This window comes from Barbus barbus (genome assembly GCF_936440315.1).
Source record: "Barbus barbus genome assembly, chromosome: 22".
Taxonomy (NCBI): Eukaryota; Metazoa; Chordata; class Actinopteri; order Cypriniformes; family Cyprinidae; genus Barbus; species Barbus barbus.
Window position 1 is genome coordinate 26,410,300 of NC_136750.1, and position 15,924 is coordinate 26,426,223.

The 15,924-nt window shown below is 36.2% G+C and overlaps 1 protein-coding gene across 4 annotated transcripts in view; it reads left to right on the forward strand.

Annotated features, from left to right (window-relative positions):
* LOC306888429 (SH3 and multiple ankyrin repeat domains protein 3-like) overlaps positions 1–15,924 on the forward strand; it is a 211,001-nt gene that overhangs the window by 156,439 nt on the left and 38,638 nt on the right. For all 4 annotated transcript variants that reach the window (XR_013785750.1, XR_013785751.1, XM_079446722.1 and 1 more), the window contains exon 13: positions 10,107–10,220. Coding sequence is in view for 2 of the 4 variants with exons in the window: in XM_079446722.1 (XP_079302848.1) it covers positions 10,107–10,220 (114 nt within the window). In the remaining 2 variants the exon portion in view is untranslated. The remainder of the gene's footprint in view (positions 1–10,106; positions 10,221–15,924) is intronic.

A 15,924-nucleotide genomic window follows, 5' to 3' on the forward strand; every position in this document is an offset into this window, starting at 1 on the left:
TCCTCTGTGGAGTCGTGACTCTCTCTCATCTCTGATGTTCACTCTTTACCTCAGTGACACTCGCTTCTCTGCCTTCTGCTTAAACTCACATCCTTTCTTCTTTTTAAACAATTACAGAGAATCTTTTTGCCATTTTCCTTATTGTTTCTTCTCTTCACCTTTGTCATCTCTTTTGTCTCTTCTCACCTGCTCTAATTTTGTCTCTTCTCTTAAATACTAAATTCTGACATTTTTCTTATAATTGTGAGATATAAACTTGCAATTCTGAGTTATAAAGTCAGAATGGTAAGATATAAGCTCGCAGTTCTTTTTCTCAGAATTGCGTGATAAAAACTAGCATTTGCATATTATAAACTCACAATTCTAAAAACATTAATTGATACTGTATCAGTCTTTTTCCCCCTCAGAATTGGATTTTTATTATTCACATTTGCTAGTTCATATCTCACAATTCTGAGAAAAAAGTCTGAATTGCAAATATTTATCTCTCTATATTTATCTATTTATCTATATCTATTTATACTTTATTTCTCACAATTGTGAGTTTATATCCCATTATTCTGACTTTGCAACTCACAATTACGACTTTATGCTATGCAATTCTGAAAAAAAAGTCAGAATTGCGAGATTATATCACAATTCTGACTTTATAACTCGCGATTGTAAGAAAAACAGTTGGAATTGTGAGATAAAAACTCTCAATTACCTTTTTTTTCAGTGGCGGAAACAGGCTTCCAGGTTTCTCATCTCATCCCATTCTTTATTTCTTTTTTTTTTTTTATCTTGTCTCATTTTGTTTCATTTCTCATCTTCTCATCTCTACTCATTTTTTATTGTATCTCTATTCTGTTGTTGTCTTGTCTTATCTCATCCTACGTTCTTCTCTTCTCTTCTCTTCTCTTCTCTTCTCTTCTCTTCTCTCACAGTCTCACACCAATGAGTTTAATTTCTTCTTTCTGTTCTGCTCTTTTCTAATTTCGCTGAACTTCAGTTCCCATAATTCCCTGCGAGACGGGCTCTGATATCACAGAGAGTTATCATCAGGCAGTGTATGGCATGTGGGCTTGTAGATCAGCAGATTAATTTCATAAGAGCCCAGCAGTGGTGTATGTGAGACGGGCTGTCTTGGTTATTGAATAAAGCACTGAGCTGTAATGCACCGCACACATATTGTACCACCAGAGTCAGCATTCTGCTGCCCACCACTGTAACTACACAACACACACACTCTTCACCCGGCCCACTTCCTGTTAGCTTTTAATTATGATTGCATGCAAATGAGATTATTACATACACCAGTACTCTCACTGCCAGAGGCTGCAGATCTGCTAGATCACAGTTCATATGTGCTGTACAGACATGACCGATCAATAACCCTGTGGACTGCAGTCACATGTACCGCCAGCTACATTTGAAAAAGCAAAAAAATGTTAACGAGTATCCGTACCGTTATTGACACAGCAAATCCAATTATCTCTGGCAAACCATTAAATCAGCAGGAAACTTTCCCTAAACAAAGTGTCCTCGGGCGATGCTGGAAAATGCCCACCATTGCATTCACAGCCAAATGAGGCCAATAGTCTTTAATTATCACAATCTGGAAAACAGATATTCTAGTGTTATAATCAAACAACTGGCTGTATATGTGAGGAAGTGTCTTTGGACCTTCTGTCCTCAGGGTTGGTGATGTATTATGCATGCAAATATTATAAACAATCAATCACCCACAAATTCTCAGTAGTGTGCAGACGAGATATAATGATCACTGAAAGGATAATCACCTATGGAAAAGATATAGCCAAGAACACTAATTTGAGATGCACAATCAGCATAGCCGTAAACAATTTGGCAGTTGCAAGAGACTCAGTGCAGCTTTGCATTTCTAAGACGATGTAGTCTATTCAGAGCTGAACGGCCCAAATACTGTATACTAAAATGATCACTTTCAAAGATGGAGCAGTATCAAAAGTTTCAAGATTTTTCAGGGTTGTGAAAATAAATGAAAGGGAGCTGTTTACTTAGACAGACAGGTAGATCTTTATCCTTCAGCTGTCTATTGTTCATTTGTTTGTTCTATCATTGTGTTTTATAAAAGGTCCAGAATTAACTCACAAGTGCATAATTTTTTTCCCTAATACATAGTGTCTGTAACATTTTTGTGAACTAAAGGCAATAGTACGTCTAAAAAACAAATTCTTACTCATGTTGTTCCAAACCTGTATGAATTTCTTTGTCCAGTGGAAAATAAAAGATATTTTGAAAGTCAGTTGACTTTAAGTGAATTATCCCTTAAATATAGAATTCAGTTGATTCAGCATCTTTGAAAGCTGCTCATCCTGCTCATCAGATTTCAGAATCAAAATTTCCCATCATTAAATCAAAAGTTCAAATAGTTTCTGTTGAGCTGAACTATGTTGCTTTAGTAATGTAACTACAAAGCACTCTTGAATTAAACTGGAAGAGAAACCATCAGTAAGCACCCTTTTTTATCAGTCTGAGACGAGTGTGTGTGTGTTGCGGTAGAACACTTCAGGCATTTTTCTTTCATTAACCTGACGGACAATCAGCCGGAAAGCCTTGCACTGAATATCAAATATCTCTGATAATTCGGCGGCTCTCCCAGCAGGTGTGTGAGTTCTGTCTGCTGATCAGATGTTATCACACTAACTGCACGATATAGCAGTCTGTGCACGAGAGAGAAAGTTTTACCTGTATTTAAAGCTGCGTCTTTCAGAAAACTTGGCACGGATGAAGATGATGACGTTTATGTGGATGATGGTGGAGATGACGATTGTAACAACAGAAGCATCTTTATAAAGGACTCCTTTGATTCTGACGTGACTGAAGTGAGCACAAGTCATCTGATATTTCAGTAGCTCAGAGCATCGCTGAGGCTTTTATGGAGTCATGTTTTCAGCTTATTGCTTTCTTTAAGTGTTTCTGTTTAAATGGCTTTTTGATAAAAGCGCAGGTCAAAGCCCTCTCAAACACACACACACACACCGGTAATGGGACTTGAGGGACTGGAAAACTGGGCTTTCTCTAGGATTTTTACACACGTTTACTCCATTTTGCATTCACGCAGATCTCACTTCGCATTCATACTGATGTCATCTCCATTTATATTTACCCAGTGCTGACTTTTTCCCACTTTTTTGTTGTTTTGTTTTTAAAGGAATAGTTCACCCAAAAATGCATGTATCCTAAAAATGTACTTACCAACAGGTAATGTAGATGATTTTGTTTCTTCATTGGAGCAGATTTGCAGAAATTTAGCATTACATCACTTGCTCATCAGTGATCCTCTGCAGTGAATGGGTGCCGTCAGAATGAGAGCTGAGAAAGTGTCTGTAATAAATTCATCATGAAGATGTTTTTTGCTTCAGACCATTGCTTCTGGTTCAACTTCAAGTTCTCTATCCATATCTAGTAAAAAAGTCATCTCATCTGAATCGGGAGAGAAATATGCACATAATAATCAATATTTACATATGAAAACAGTTCAAAAGTGTTCTAAACAAATATATCAGTGGATTTTGATGTGAAAGGACAAAAGGGATTGACTTTTTCACTGGAATTGTTTGGATTCATATTTTGGCCAGAAGTAAGAGTTAATACACCTCAATAGAGTAGTTTCTTACAAACATTTCGCTTCATTAGGCATTAACTGATGGACTGGAGTCGTGTGGATTGTTGCAATGTTTTTGTCAGCTGTTTTAACTCTCCCATTCACTGCAGAGGATCCATTGGTGAGCAAGTGATGCAATGCTAAATTTCTCCAAATCTGTTCTGATGAAGAAACAAATTCATGTTGGATGGCCTGAGAGTGAGTAACTTTTCAGCAAACTGTCATTTTGGGTAAACTATTCTTTTAATGCAAGATTTAAATGGTCAATATTATTTTATTGATTAATTTTAGACTAAAATTGGATCTAATATTAGTCAAATTAACATTTCAGTTAATAAAACTGCAGAGTTAAACCAAAAATCTCAACATTTCAGCACAAATAGGTCAATCACATTAATTATATTTGAATCATTTGAAAAGAATATTCTTTCAAAATTGTTCTTGTTCAAAAACAGTTACATTGCGATAGTATTTTTTTAAATACAATTATTGGATTATTATTTTTGACAAAATCAAAAATACCCTCGGTTTTCAAATTGCATCACTTAGTCACATTCATGTCACTAAGTGACTGTATTCATTTAATGCTCCATTTGCACTTTGCATGTTTCAAACAGGCAGCCTCTTGTTAGTCATCCTATGAATGAAAAGCGTAGAAACATTCCAGCCCACCTTTTTTCCTCCAGTCCTGTAATTACATTAATTCATAAGAGCATTTCTTGTTTTTACGGTCCTTGTTTACACTCTGTCAGCTTGTCTGGGTTTGACGTTTTTGCTGCTTCTTTTAGTGTTAATTCCAGCCAATTAGGTGGAGCCGTGTCAGACTGGGAAAAAAATGCTGTATACCCTTTAATTCAGGCACACGATTTGATTGGTTCAGCGAACATTACATCACCTTGCACATATTGCACATTAATATAATTACAATAGCAATAAGTATATGTAATCACAGCCTGTTAAACAACATAATTACTAAAGTAAATTTGTGTATTACTTATACATAGTGCATAGTTATGAAATCATACCATAACATTGACATTGTAATGCAATTAGTGTGACCAAATGCTTAATGTGACCTTTACCCGTCAAGCTATTTAACGCATTAAACAAACCAGATATTAAACTGGACGTATTCGTGGAAACCGTCCTTCCTGGAGCTGGTAGTTTTTGCAATTTAGCATTTGCCATTTAGCTTTCGGTTGCTTTAATGAAAGTTATTGAGCAGTGGGATTCATTCGAGACAAATGATTAGATTTGATACACCCTGTCTCTCTCTCAGAAGGAGAGGCTTATCACAGTTAAGTGGCCTGGAAATTTAGAGCTGCGGCTATCATTCTATTTATAGAACGAAAGAGAGCGCAGAATTGAACCCAGTTGATTAGCATGTGATTGACGTGCATCTCAAGTCAACCGGCGGTTAGTTCGCTCAGATTAAACTTTATTACATATCAAGTTAATAAAATGATTAACAGATCGGAACACACACACTTGCTCTCGTATACTCACACACACACACTCTTAAGGCAACTGTGATCATTTCACTGGCAGTGTAGAAGAGGCCTTGACATGTACTTCATACTAATACTCATGAATGCAGACACATGCATTAAAGTACTACAAAAAAATGAGTGTATATATACATAAAATAATGTCAATTATTCCTGTGAATAATAGTTAATTAAAAATGGCAAAGATGTGATGTCAGAGCTGAATTTGCTTTCACAAATCATTCTAATATGCAGATTTGCAGTTCAAGAAACATTTATCATTTTTAGCAATGTTAAAAACAGTTTTGGTGCTTAATATTTTTGTGGAATCCATATTTTTTTTTTTCATTATTTTTTATTTGTTATTTTTTATGAATAGAAAGAACTAAGAGAACAGCATTATTTAAACATTTGAACATTTTAAAATGTTTTTACTGTCGTTTTTGAGCAATTTAATGCAGCCTTGCTAAATAAAAGCTTAGCTTTATTTTGAAAAAGGCTGAGTTTTGAACGAGTGTGTATATTCATTAAAAAAAATGTTGTCCAAAAAGCATTATTTTTATGTAAGCTTTAAAACTCTCTCTTAGTGTCTATATTGATCTTTTCCTTTTCACTTTGTAATTCGGTCTCTTTTAACATCTTTTTAGGCATTTGTCTCCCATCTCGTTCATGTGTGATTTGGCCCAGTTGTGTCATTTACCTGTGAATGAGCTGTAAATGATTGAATGAGCAATAGCCTGAGTCTCTTCTGTCCTAACAGAAAGCCCTTCGTAATACCCAGCTACATTCATTCATATCTGATTTATGCTGAACAAAAATGAAAGAATCACGCTTACACAGTGTCTGTATTTGTTGAGCTCTTATTGTGCACCATTGAAAAGTTACATGCTAGCTGAATTACTCATTCTCCTTTCATCCTTTTTAAGACTCAATGGGGCTTTGAAGCTCATAAGAATAGAGAGTCGTGATGGTATCTCAGCAACACTCTCCTGTATGCTTATACACACACACACACACTTCAGGGCCTTCTCCTCAGAAACAACGATCCTTCTGTCAAGAGCTCGCCGTGGCAGTGTGCCTCAGTCGGCTGCTGGTTGATGGTCAGGGACTGACACTGAGAGCTTGGCGAGTGTTTCTCCCATGGTGGTTTGCCAGTATGTGTGAAGGTCTGTTTCCAATATGCCAAGCATGTCCAGGCACGCGGCAGGGCTGGAGAGGTCCGGCGGGCCCACTCCTGGTACTTTGTAAACACACTTGTGCGAGTCCGTTGAGTGATCGATTATGTAAGACACGCGCAGGCCTAAAAACGTCTGTATGGACATGCTGTTCTTTGTAGTCTTTGGTTAAAAGAGGATGAGTTGATCCTTCAGGATGTGACAAAAGGATTGCACACACGTCACTTATGCTTAAATATTCTATAAGTAAATTTGTGGCATTTCTTTTTTGTAATGTTAGCTTCTTAAACCAAAAACAGCAGTTTAATGTGACAAAAAACTTGAGCTTAAAATTGAACTAAGCTCTAAATTTAAATGAAAGTCTTTTCTTAGAAATTATCTGTGCGTGTGTGTATATGCATTTTTTTTAGAAAATTATAAAAGAAAATAAAAATTAGATAAATTATGTTTGTGTGTGTATGTGTGTATATATATATATACACTGAACAAAATTATAAACGCTTTTGTTTTTGCCCCCATTTTTCATGAGCTGAATTCAAAGATCTAAGACTTTTTCTATGTACACAAAAGGCCTATTTCTCTCAAATATTGTTCACAAATCTGTCTAAATCTGTGTTAGTGAGCACTTCTCCTTTGCTGAGATAATCCATCCATCTCACAGGTGTGGCATATGAAGATGCTGATTAGACAGCATGATTATTGCACAGGTGTGCCTTAGGCATTTTGTGCATTTATCATTTTGTTCAGTGTGTGTGTGTGTGTGTATATATATATATATATATATATATATATATATATATATATATACACATATCCGGTTTTACATTAAATGTCCCCTATACGCAATACATATACAGTGCATAAATACCCATTACACTGATTTGATTGGACTCAAATATTGAAAACGTTAAAATGAGAAGCATCACTGATGAGATGTGCATTTCTATTCCTCCTGAATTTATTACAAGACGAGCCCCATTTACACAAGTGTTTAATTGTGACATAGGCAGCAGAGGCATCCATTTGTATGTGTGTGGAGGCGTGTGAGAGTGTGTGTATGTGTGTGTGTGTGTGTGAGTGAGTGAGTGTGTGCGCACATAACCTCAGTCAGTAGCACTGAGGTGCTAATTTTCTAATGGCTGTGCTGCCGGCTAGATCATCACTAAAAACCACTCACAGAATTTCAAATCTCCTGATTAAAAATGCAGTATAATTGGTTGATGATTAGGTTTTGTGTGTGTGTTGAGGAGTGATAGAAGGTTTGTACAGATCAAAAGAAACTTTTGCTAAGCCATGTGATATGCTTTTTTCACTTTTTTTAACTTTAGTTAGTGTTTAATGTTGCTGTTTGAGCATAAGAAACATCTGCAAGGTTACAAAGCTCAAAGTCCAAAGGGAGATATTCTCTTGAACACAAAACCCGTTTCAAGAACTACAACATACAGCTCGTTCGGACTTCAGCACACTTCTGGATGTCACAATAGCCGCGTTTCCATTACCGTTCAAATTGTGCAAATTAAAATTGCGGATTGGAAATATGCCTAATGGAAACATAAAAATTTTGCAGAAACTCCCATATATCGCAAAAAAGTTTCTACACTCGCATGAGGTGGTTTTTCAAGCAATTCAAAATATGTTGCAAAACTGCAATGGAAACAGGCATACGTACGTCACATGATCATTCTTTAATGTACTATAACTTCCAGGAAACACCTCGTACGTGGCCACTCTCAAGTATAAAGGGCTTTCCTTGCCATTAATGTTTGTATAGCCCCTCATTTACACTGCATTACGGCTTTGACACGGCCAAAAGAGCTGATCGTTCCCACTCTAGTCAATGCTTGTGTTTACACGTTTCGGAAGTGGCTCTCCGCACTGCTTTGCTACAGATACATGTCTTCATCTCCTTCGATTAATAATAATGGCTAGTGCAGTGGCTGCAATATACATAAACCTACTAACATCCGTTGACATGAAAATTTGTTTTAGTTGCATACCATTGGTTAATGGAGACGCCATTATATATTTATAAAATATCGCAAACGTTTTGTGCAAATTTGTAATGAAAACCCAGGTAATGTCAGTCATTTAAATAATTCCTGCCCACAGAATATGCAAAAAAAAGGGGATGAGGCCTGGTTGAGCTGCGCTAGAGATCATAGACTGTAAAGAAAAAAATATATACCACTGGATTGTGCTCAAATTGCAATGTAATTGGCGGCATCATTAATATTTAGAGCTGAGCAGATTAAACTCTTATGGTAAGGGGCGTGTCTTTTCTGGAACACACTCCAAGTGATTTGCCAATCACAACACACTAGGCCAGCTAACCAATCAGAGCACATTTCATATTTCAGAAGGAGGGGTTTTATCAAAATGGGAACTAAACAGGGTGTTTGAGACAGACTTGGGAGAGTGGTGCTACAATCATTTAAAATATGAGAAAAATAAATATGTTGGAACAATCAAGCATGAAAACCTATTGTAGTACACCCCAAAAAAACTAAACGAGACTTCATAAAGGACATAATAGGACACCTTTAAAAATGTTATTGACCAATCATGCATTGGCAGCTGTTGCCATCTGCCATGTTTTCATACTGAAATGGGTTTCTTCTCTGTAAATTCTACATTAAAATAATTTTAATTCTGTTAATGGAAATCTCCAGTTCATTCCTATGGGATGTTCTGTAAGTGAGCAACAGTAACTGAGGGGACGGAGCTTAGTGAAGGGTCAATTGGCATTGTAGACCATCAAGCAGCACTTTCATCATGGATTACACTACAAGAGCAGGGGGAACAAGTACTTCACTAAGAGGCTGAAAGAGACACTGCGAGAAAGTGTGTGGTTTGCCTTTGTTATGTGCTCTGTGTAAGCAGGGTTTCACTTATATGCCATGTGCAGTTAAAGATCTACTTCAGCATGAATGAAACCCTGCATGTATGTACAATACACAGCACACGCTTTCATTGTTGCTTATTGATTTATGGAATTCTTGGAGTACCACAAAATTGCCCTTTTTGCACACTTTGCGCTTTCGATAAACACACATATACACGCGCACACACACGCACACACACACACACAAAACTCATACACACACTGCTTTTAAACTGCAGTATCCTAGCAACTAAACGCTTAAGGACTTGCATGTGACTGCATATGTTTTTAGTGTGTCTGGTGTGGTCACCACATGTGTTTTTTCAGTTAGTGTAGAATATCACTGGATGAATCAGTTTCCGGTTGAACACAATGTTCTGCACCGTCTCAGATTCCACTGGTCATTCAACTCACGTCATCTATCTGTTCTCCCTCTTCAAGCTTATTTCCGAAAGGAAAAAGATGTTTGAAAGCGTGCTGAGATCACATTCATGCACACACCACACATCTAAATGAGAATGTATCATAGACTTTCTTTGTGTGTTTTTATAAAGTTGATTATAAGTATTTCCATATATATATATATATATATATATATATATATATGTATGTATGTATATGTATGTATATATATATGTATATATATAGTTTATTTTTTATTTATTTATTGTTTTGGTTTTTTTGCATTTTCAGATAAAAAATAGTGTAAAAAATAAATGCTAAAATAAAAGAAAAAAATGCTTTATATGATTTTTTTTTTGTTGATAATTGATGCAAATTCTATCAATTACTAACTTTATTTATTTATGTTTAATTCAGGTATTATCATCTAGGATGTTAGCTAACTTTTATGGGGATCTATGTGTGATCAATAACCAAGTGTGTGTTCATGAGATGATAATTAATGTCTCGCTCTATCTCTCTTTCTCTCTCAGTGTTAAGTATAGGAGAAGGGGGTTTCTGGGAAGGGACGGTGAAAGGAAGAACTGGTTGGTTTCCTGCAGACTGTGTGGAGGAGGTGCAGATGAGACCGTTTGATCCTCGACTTGGTAAGAAGTGGCACACAAATACACATTTGCATACTAGGGCTGGGCAATATATTAAATATTTATACTGTATTACATATTATTCTGTTGGCAATATAAAATCAAACAACATTATGACAATTGTGATGAATTTCATGTTTTTTTTTTTTTTTTTTGCCTTTTTCCCCAGTACAGTGGGGGAAAAAATTATTTGATCCCTTGCTGATTTTGAACAGTGAGAGACAGAATAATAACAACAACAAAAAAAATCCAGAAAAGTGCAATTCAAAAAAGTTATAAACTGATTTGCATTTTAATGAGTGAAATAAGTATTTGATCCCCTATCAATCAGCAAGATTTCTGGGTCCCAGGTGTCTTTTATACAGGTAAAATCTCAGTTTGTTACCTGTATAAAAGACAACCTGTCCATAGAAGCAATTAATCAGATTCCAAACTCTCCACCATGGCCAAGACCAAAGAGCTGTCCAAGGATGTCAGGGACAAGATTGTAGACCTACACAAGGATGGAATGGGCTACAAGACCATCGCCAAGCAGCTTGGTGAGAAGGTGACAACAGCTGGTGCGATTGTTCGCAAATGGAAGAAACACAAAATAACTGTCAATCTCCCTTGTTCTGGGGCTCCGTGCAAGATCTCACCTCGTGGAGTTTCAATGATCATGAGAACGGTGAGGAATCAGCCCAGAACTACACGGGAGGATCTTGTCAATGATCTCAAGGCAGCAGGGACCATAGGCACCAAGAAAACAATTGGTAACACACTACGCCGTGAAGGACTGAAATCCTGCAGCACCCGCAAGGTCCCCCTGCTCAAGAAAGCACATGTACAAGCCCCTGTCTGAAGTTTGCCAATGATTCAGAGGAGAACTGGGTGAAAGTGTTGGGGTCAGATGAGACCAAAATCCAGCTCTTTGGCATCAACTCAACTCGCCATGTTTGGAGGAGGAGGAATGCTGCCTATGACCCCAAGATCACCATCCCCACCGTCAAACATGGAGGTGGAAACATTATGCTTTGGGGGTGTTTTTCTGCTAAGGGGACAGGACAACGGCACCGCATCAAAGGGACGATGGACGGGGCCATATACGATCAGGGCCAGGGCATTGAAACCAACCAGGGCATTGAAAATGGGTCGTGTTCCAGCATGACAATGACCCAAAACACACGGCCAAGGCAACAAAGGAGTGGCTCAAGAAAAAGCACATTAAGGTCCTGGAGTAGCCTAGCCAGTCTCCAGACCTTAATCCTATAGAAAATCTGTGGAAGGAGCTGAAGGTTCAAGCTGCCAAACATCAGCCTCGAAACCTTAATGACTTGGAGATTATCTGCAAAGAGGAGTGGAACAAAATCCCTTCTGAGATGTGTGCAAACCTGGTGGCCAACTACAAGAAACGTCTGACCTCTGTGATTGCCAACAAGGGTTTTGCCATCAAGTACTAAAGTCATGTTTTGCGAAATACTTATTTGACTCATTAAAATGCAAATCAGTTTATAACTTTTTAGAATTGCATTTTTCTGGATTTTTTTTGTTGTTGTTGTTATTCTGTCTCTCACTGTTCAAATAAACCTATTTACAGACTGATGATTTCTTTGTCAGTGGGCAAACGTAAAAAATCAGCAGGGGATCAAAAAAAAAATGTCCCCACTGTATACTAGATTTGCAGCCGCAACTTGTTTGATTCACTTCTGTGTCAGTTTTATTGAATCAGTTCAAAATGATTCATACTCTAGAATTTTGCTTTAAATTTCTTTAAAATATGATTATTTATATTATATTGTCAGATTATACTATACTTTTATAGTATTAAATTATATAATTATATATTATGTTATTAGATTATACTATATTTTTATTGTATTTTACTGCTTTTCTTATAGTTGCTTCAAATATTTTGAATCACCCTTTTTACTTTTACATTTGTGCATTTGGCAGATGGTTTTCTCTCTCTCTCTATATATATATATATATATATATATATATATATGCCTAAAGCTGTTGTCTCACTTATGTCTGTAGATCAAAACTCATCATAGTTGTTCAGATCCACACATAGTCCTCTCTCCATGTGTTTTGCTGTCTGTTCGCTCTTACTCTCCCCCCTCTCTCTCTCTCTCTCTCTCTCATAAATGCTGCTTTTGGAGGTGTTTGTCATTTTTAGGGCCGTGTATTGAGATCAGGCAGGCAGGCCAGCGTGTCTGTACTAAACATCCCATTTAAATGCATTGTGAGAATGTGAGAAAGAGAGATGAAAAATTCCCACACACCTTTTCTGACTACAAGCATGGCACGTGTCCAATAATTCAAACACGCTTGCATAGAGAAGCAGGTTAAAGGGGAGCTCAGAGTGATCTATTGCCTCCATCCTTTGAGAGCTTTCTAAAAATGAAAGATCTAATGATGCCAGGAAACCACCGGCAAGTCCCTATAGAGGTGTCTCCTGTAGAGCACCAGGGTTTTTCCCATCAGATGTTTTATAGCAGAATCCTTCGGTTTTCACCATTTTAAACATATATGAATTGGCAGATTGATGAGTTTGTTTCTGTTCTGATGCTCTGAAGGAACATGCGTTTAGGATTACTATTTAAATACCACAGATATATAACTACAGGCCTAATGTTTTGCTTAATGTTAGCTTGACAGCATGATTCAGGAAAAAAAAAAGAAATGTAGATGTGGGATTTCAACATCTTGAGACATCAGCCATCTTTAAAAAAAAAAAAATTATAATAATTGTAGAATATTGTGGCTGTAATATGTTACAGTTTATAAACTTGTTTTTATAGAATACGATAATACCCCCAAAAAACTGCATGTTAGAAGGATTTCTGAAGGATCATGTCACACTGAAGACTGTAGTAATGATGCTGAAAATTCAGCTTTGCATTACAGGAATAGTTAGTTTTTACTGTGTTTTCGATCAAATAAATGCAGCTTTACTGAGCATTAGAGAATCCTTTCAAAAATATCATACCCAAACAGTCTGTTTGAACAATAGTGAACGTACAAAAGGCTTTGATAATTGTATTCCTTTGTGTGTGTGTGAGAGTCCTAAGGCTGATAGTTTCTCCTCTCTCATTTCCTCTAGTTTCATTAGAAAAGAGCATCAATACTCCAGAGAACAAAGAATGTAACAACCAGTAAGATCCCACGAGACCACACTTAATTTGTAATTGGTCTCATTCTTCCCATTAGGGTAAAATTAACAGTTTCTCTCCTGTTTGATTCAGATCACATATATACACAGATACACATACATTTGCAAACACAGTGCTATTGCATTTTCCAATTTATAACGTCTTTCTAATGGAGGAAGCACTGTTTGTCTTGCCGTCTACATCCTCTTTTATGGGCATCTGTGTGCACATCATTTTTAAGCATGTGCGGTATAGTGGTTTTCAGTGTACACGGGGCAAATGTACACATGTAATTGTACTGCTGTTACATTATAACATTATATATACATGATATTTCTTTATTGATTTGTTTAATTTTTATAATTTGATTAAATAAAAATTCAATTCAATGTTTTTCCCCAATTTGTTTTAATTGCTTTATAATGAAATAATGCACATATAGTTTCCTGGCTGAAGTTATTGGCCATTAGCAGGTGTGGCAAACTCTAAGTTATTTGGCATGCTAACAGGCAGCTTTCTCAAGGTATTCCAGTGCTCTTTGAGTGTGTTTCAGCACTAGCTGTGGTGGACAGCTCCCTGATTTCACTGGACAGCTCCTGCACATCAGGAAACTGGAGACTAGTCCAGAACTGCAGCGCTTCACTGTATGACAGATGCACTGTGAAATGTGTGTGTGTGTCTACATCTGCACACTCTGATCTCTAGTATCTCTGCTCTAAAGCTGGTAACACTAGGCAGTCTGTAATAGGATTACATAATGCTGCTTATGAGAGTGTGTGTTGCTGTGTGTCATTGTCCAGACACTTGTCACTAACTCGTCATCTGACCATCTTTATCAAGACTCGCAAGAGTGAAAATGAGCATGTGTGTGTGTTTGTCTGTGTGTGACTTTTGTGTTAGCGCTTATCCAGCAATAACAGATGAAAGCTCTTTGACAGTGGAGGCAATATGTTTCGCCTCAGTGAAGCGATGAAGACAGCGCTGTGTACAATTAACTTACCCAAACAAATCCCTTTATGTGCTCTGACTGTGTGTGTGTGTGTGTGTGTGAGAGAGAGAGTGTGAGTGTGTATGCACACATATGCGTGTGTGTTTAGTTGGCCATGTCCACAAATGTGTGTGATTTTAAGCTTGGGATTGTTTTGTCTTAGAGTGTGTTTGGGTGTGTGCGATTTAACATCGATTACTGCAGCAATTTCAGTCATGCATGTCATATTCTGAAGCCTGAACTAATGTTCATTCAGATTTCTTTCTGAGCTTACTGCTGTGTCGTGACTCGAGTGACATCAATCTCATTCTCTTGAGCTCTCTCCTCATCTCTCTTTCTTCTTTTCTTCTTTTCATCCCTCTTTCTCTGTAGTTGACCTCTGTTCTTAGAGTGTTGTAGTTTAGAAGATTAGCATATTTATGTGTATTAAGTGTAGGTTTTAATTAATTAGGCATATATTTAACAATATATTTAACATGTTTACCTAAATCTTTAACATTCAGTAGAATAAACCCCTGTGAAATTAAATTGGTGGGTTTTAGTGCATGTGTTGACATCCTCTATATGCTACTGTACTCTTAAACTTTAACAAAATCACTTTTAGCAGAAGTACACATTTATAATCTACAAATTTTTATATTTAGGAAAAGGAGCCAAAATAGAGATGAAGTACACATAGCAGAAGTAAACATTTTACAGGCATTTTCAAATTTTAATCCAAAGAAATTCTTTCTTGAATTTCCCTCCTTTTCTTAGGAGTAGCAGTTGGTTAATTATTATTCACAGCTGTTAAGGAAAACTAACACTGTTGGTTATTTTTTATTTTATTTTTTTTTAAAGGGGAGTGGCTGTTCAGTAATCATCACCCCCAGTGGTATTATTTATGTACTATATTGATTACTAGCTTTTATTTATATATTTTCATATAATATATATGTTTTCATATATATTTTAGTAAAAAAAATTAATGTAGTTTTGTCATTTTATTATTTTGTTTATATTCATATTTAGGATTAAATTATATCTTAAATTTTATTTCAGTTTTTTTGTTTTAGTTTGTTTAAATTTGATGTTTAATTTTTCTAGTTATCAATATTAGAGCTTCAAATTAAACACGTTTCAATTAATAGCCAAGGCAACATTTCTAATTTTCAAGTTAAATGTTTTATTGTAATATTTATATTGTATTTTGTTTTAACTTAGGGTTTTTTTAATAGTTTTAGTTTTAGTTTTACACCATGTGTACACCAGCTCTAACTTCCTGTTTCAGTAAGAAATACTCATGACATGACAAGAAATACATGCACTATTTCATCTATTATTTAACTAAAGTAATGCTTTCATTAACTTAGCCGTTATTTAACTAGGTATTCATTTTAACGTCATTTAAGCTAACTTTTTTATTATTACATTTGTGTAATACTGAATACAAAATAAGAGTAGGAGGTTAATTTTGAGTGTTGACTTGGCTTAACTTTTAACTCAGCAGATCACTTAAAAAAATATTATTTAAAACACTTCCAACCACACTCTTCTTGTGATAAGACTGTCTGTGTGCTGCTCTACACCAGGAGTTATTCCTGTC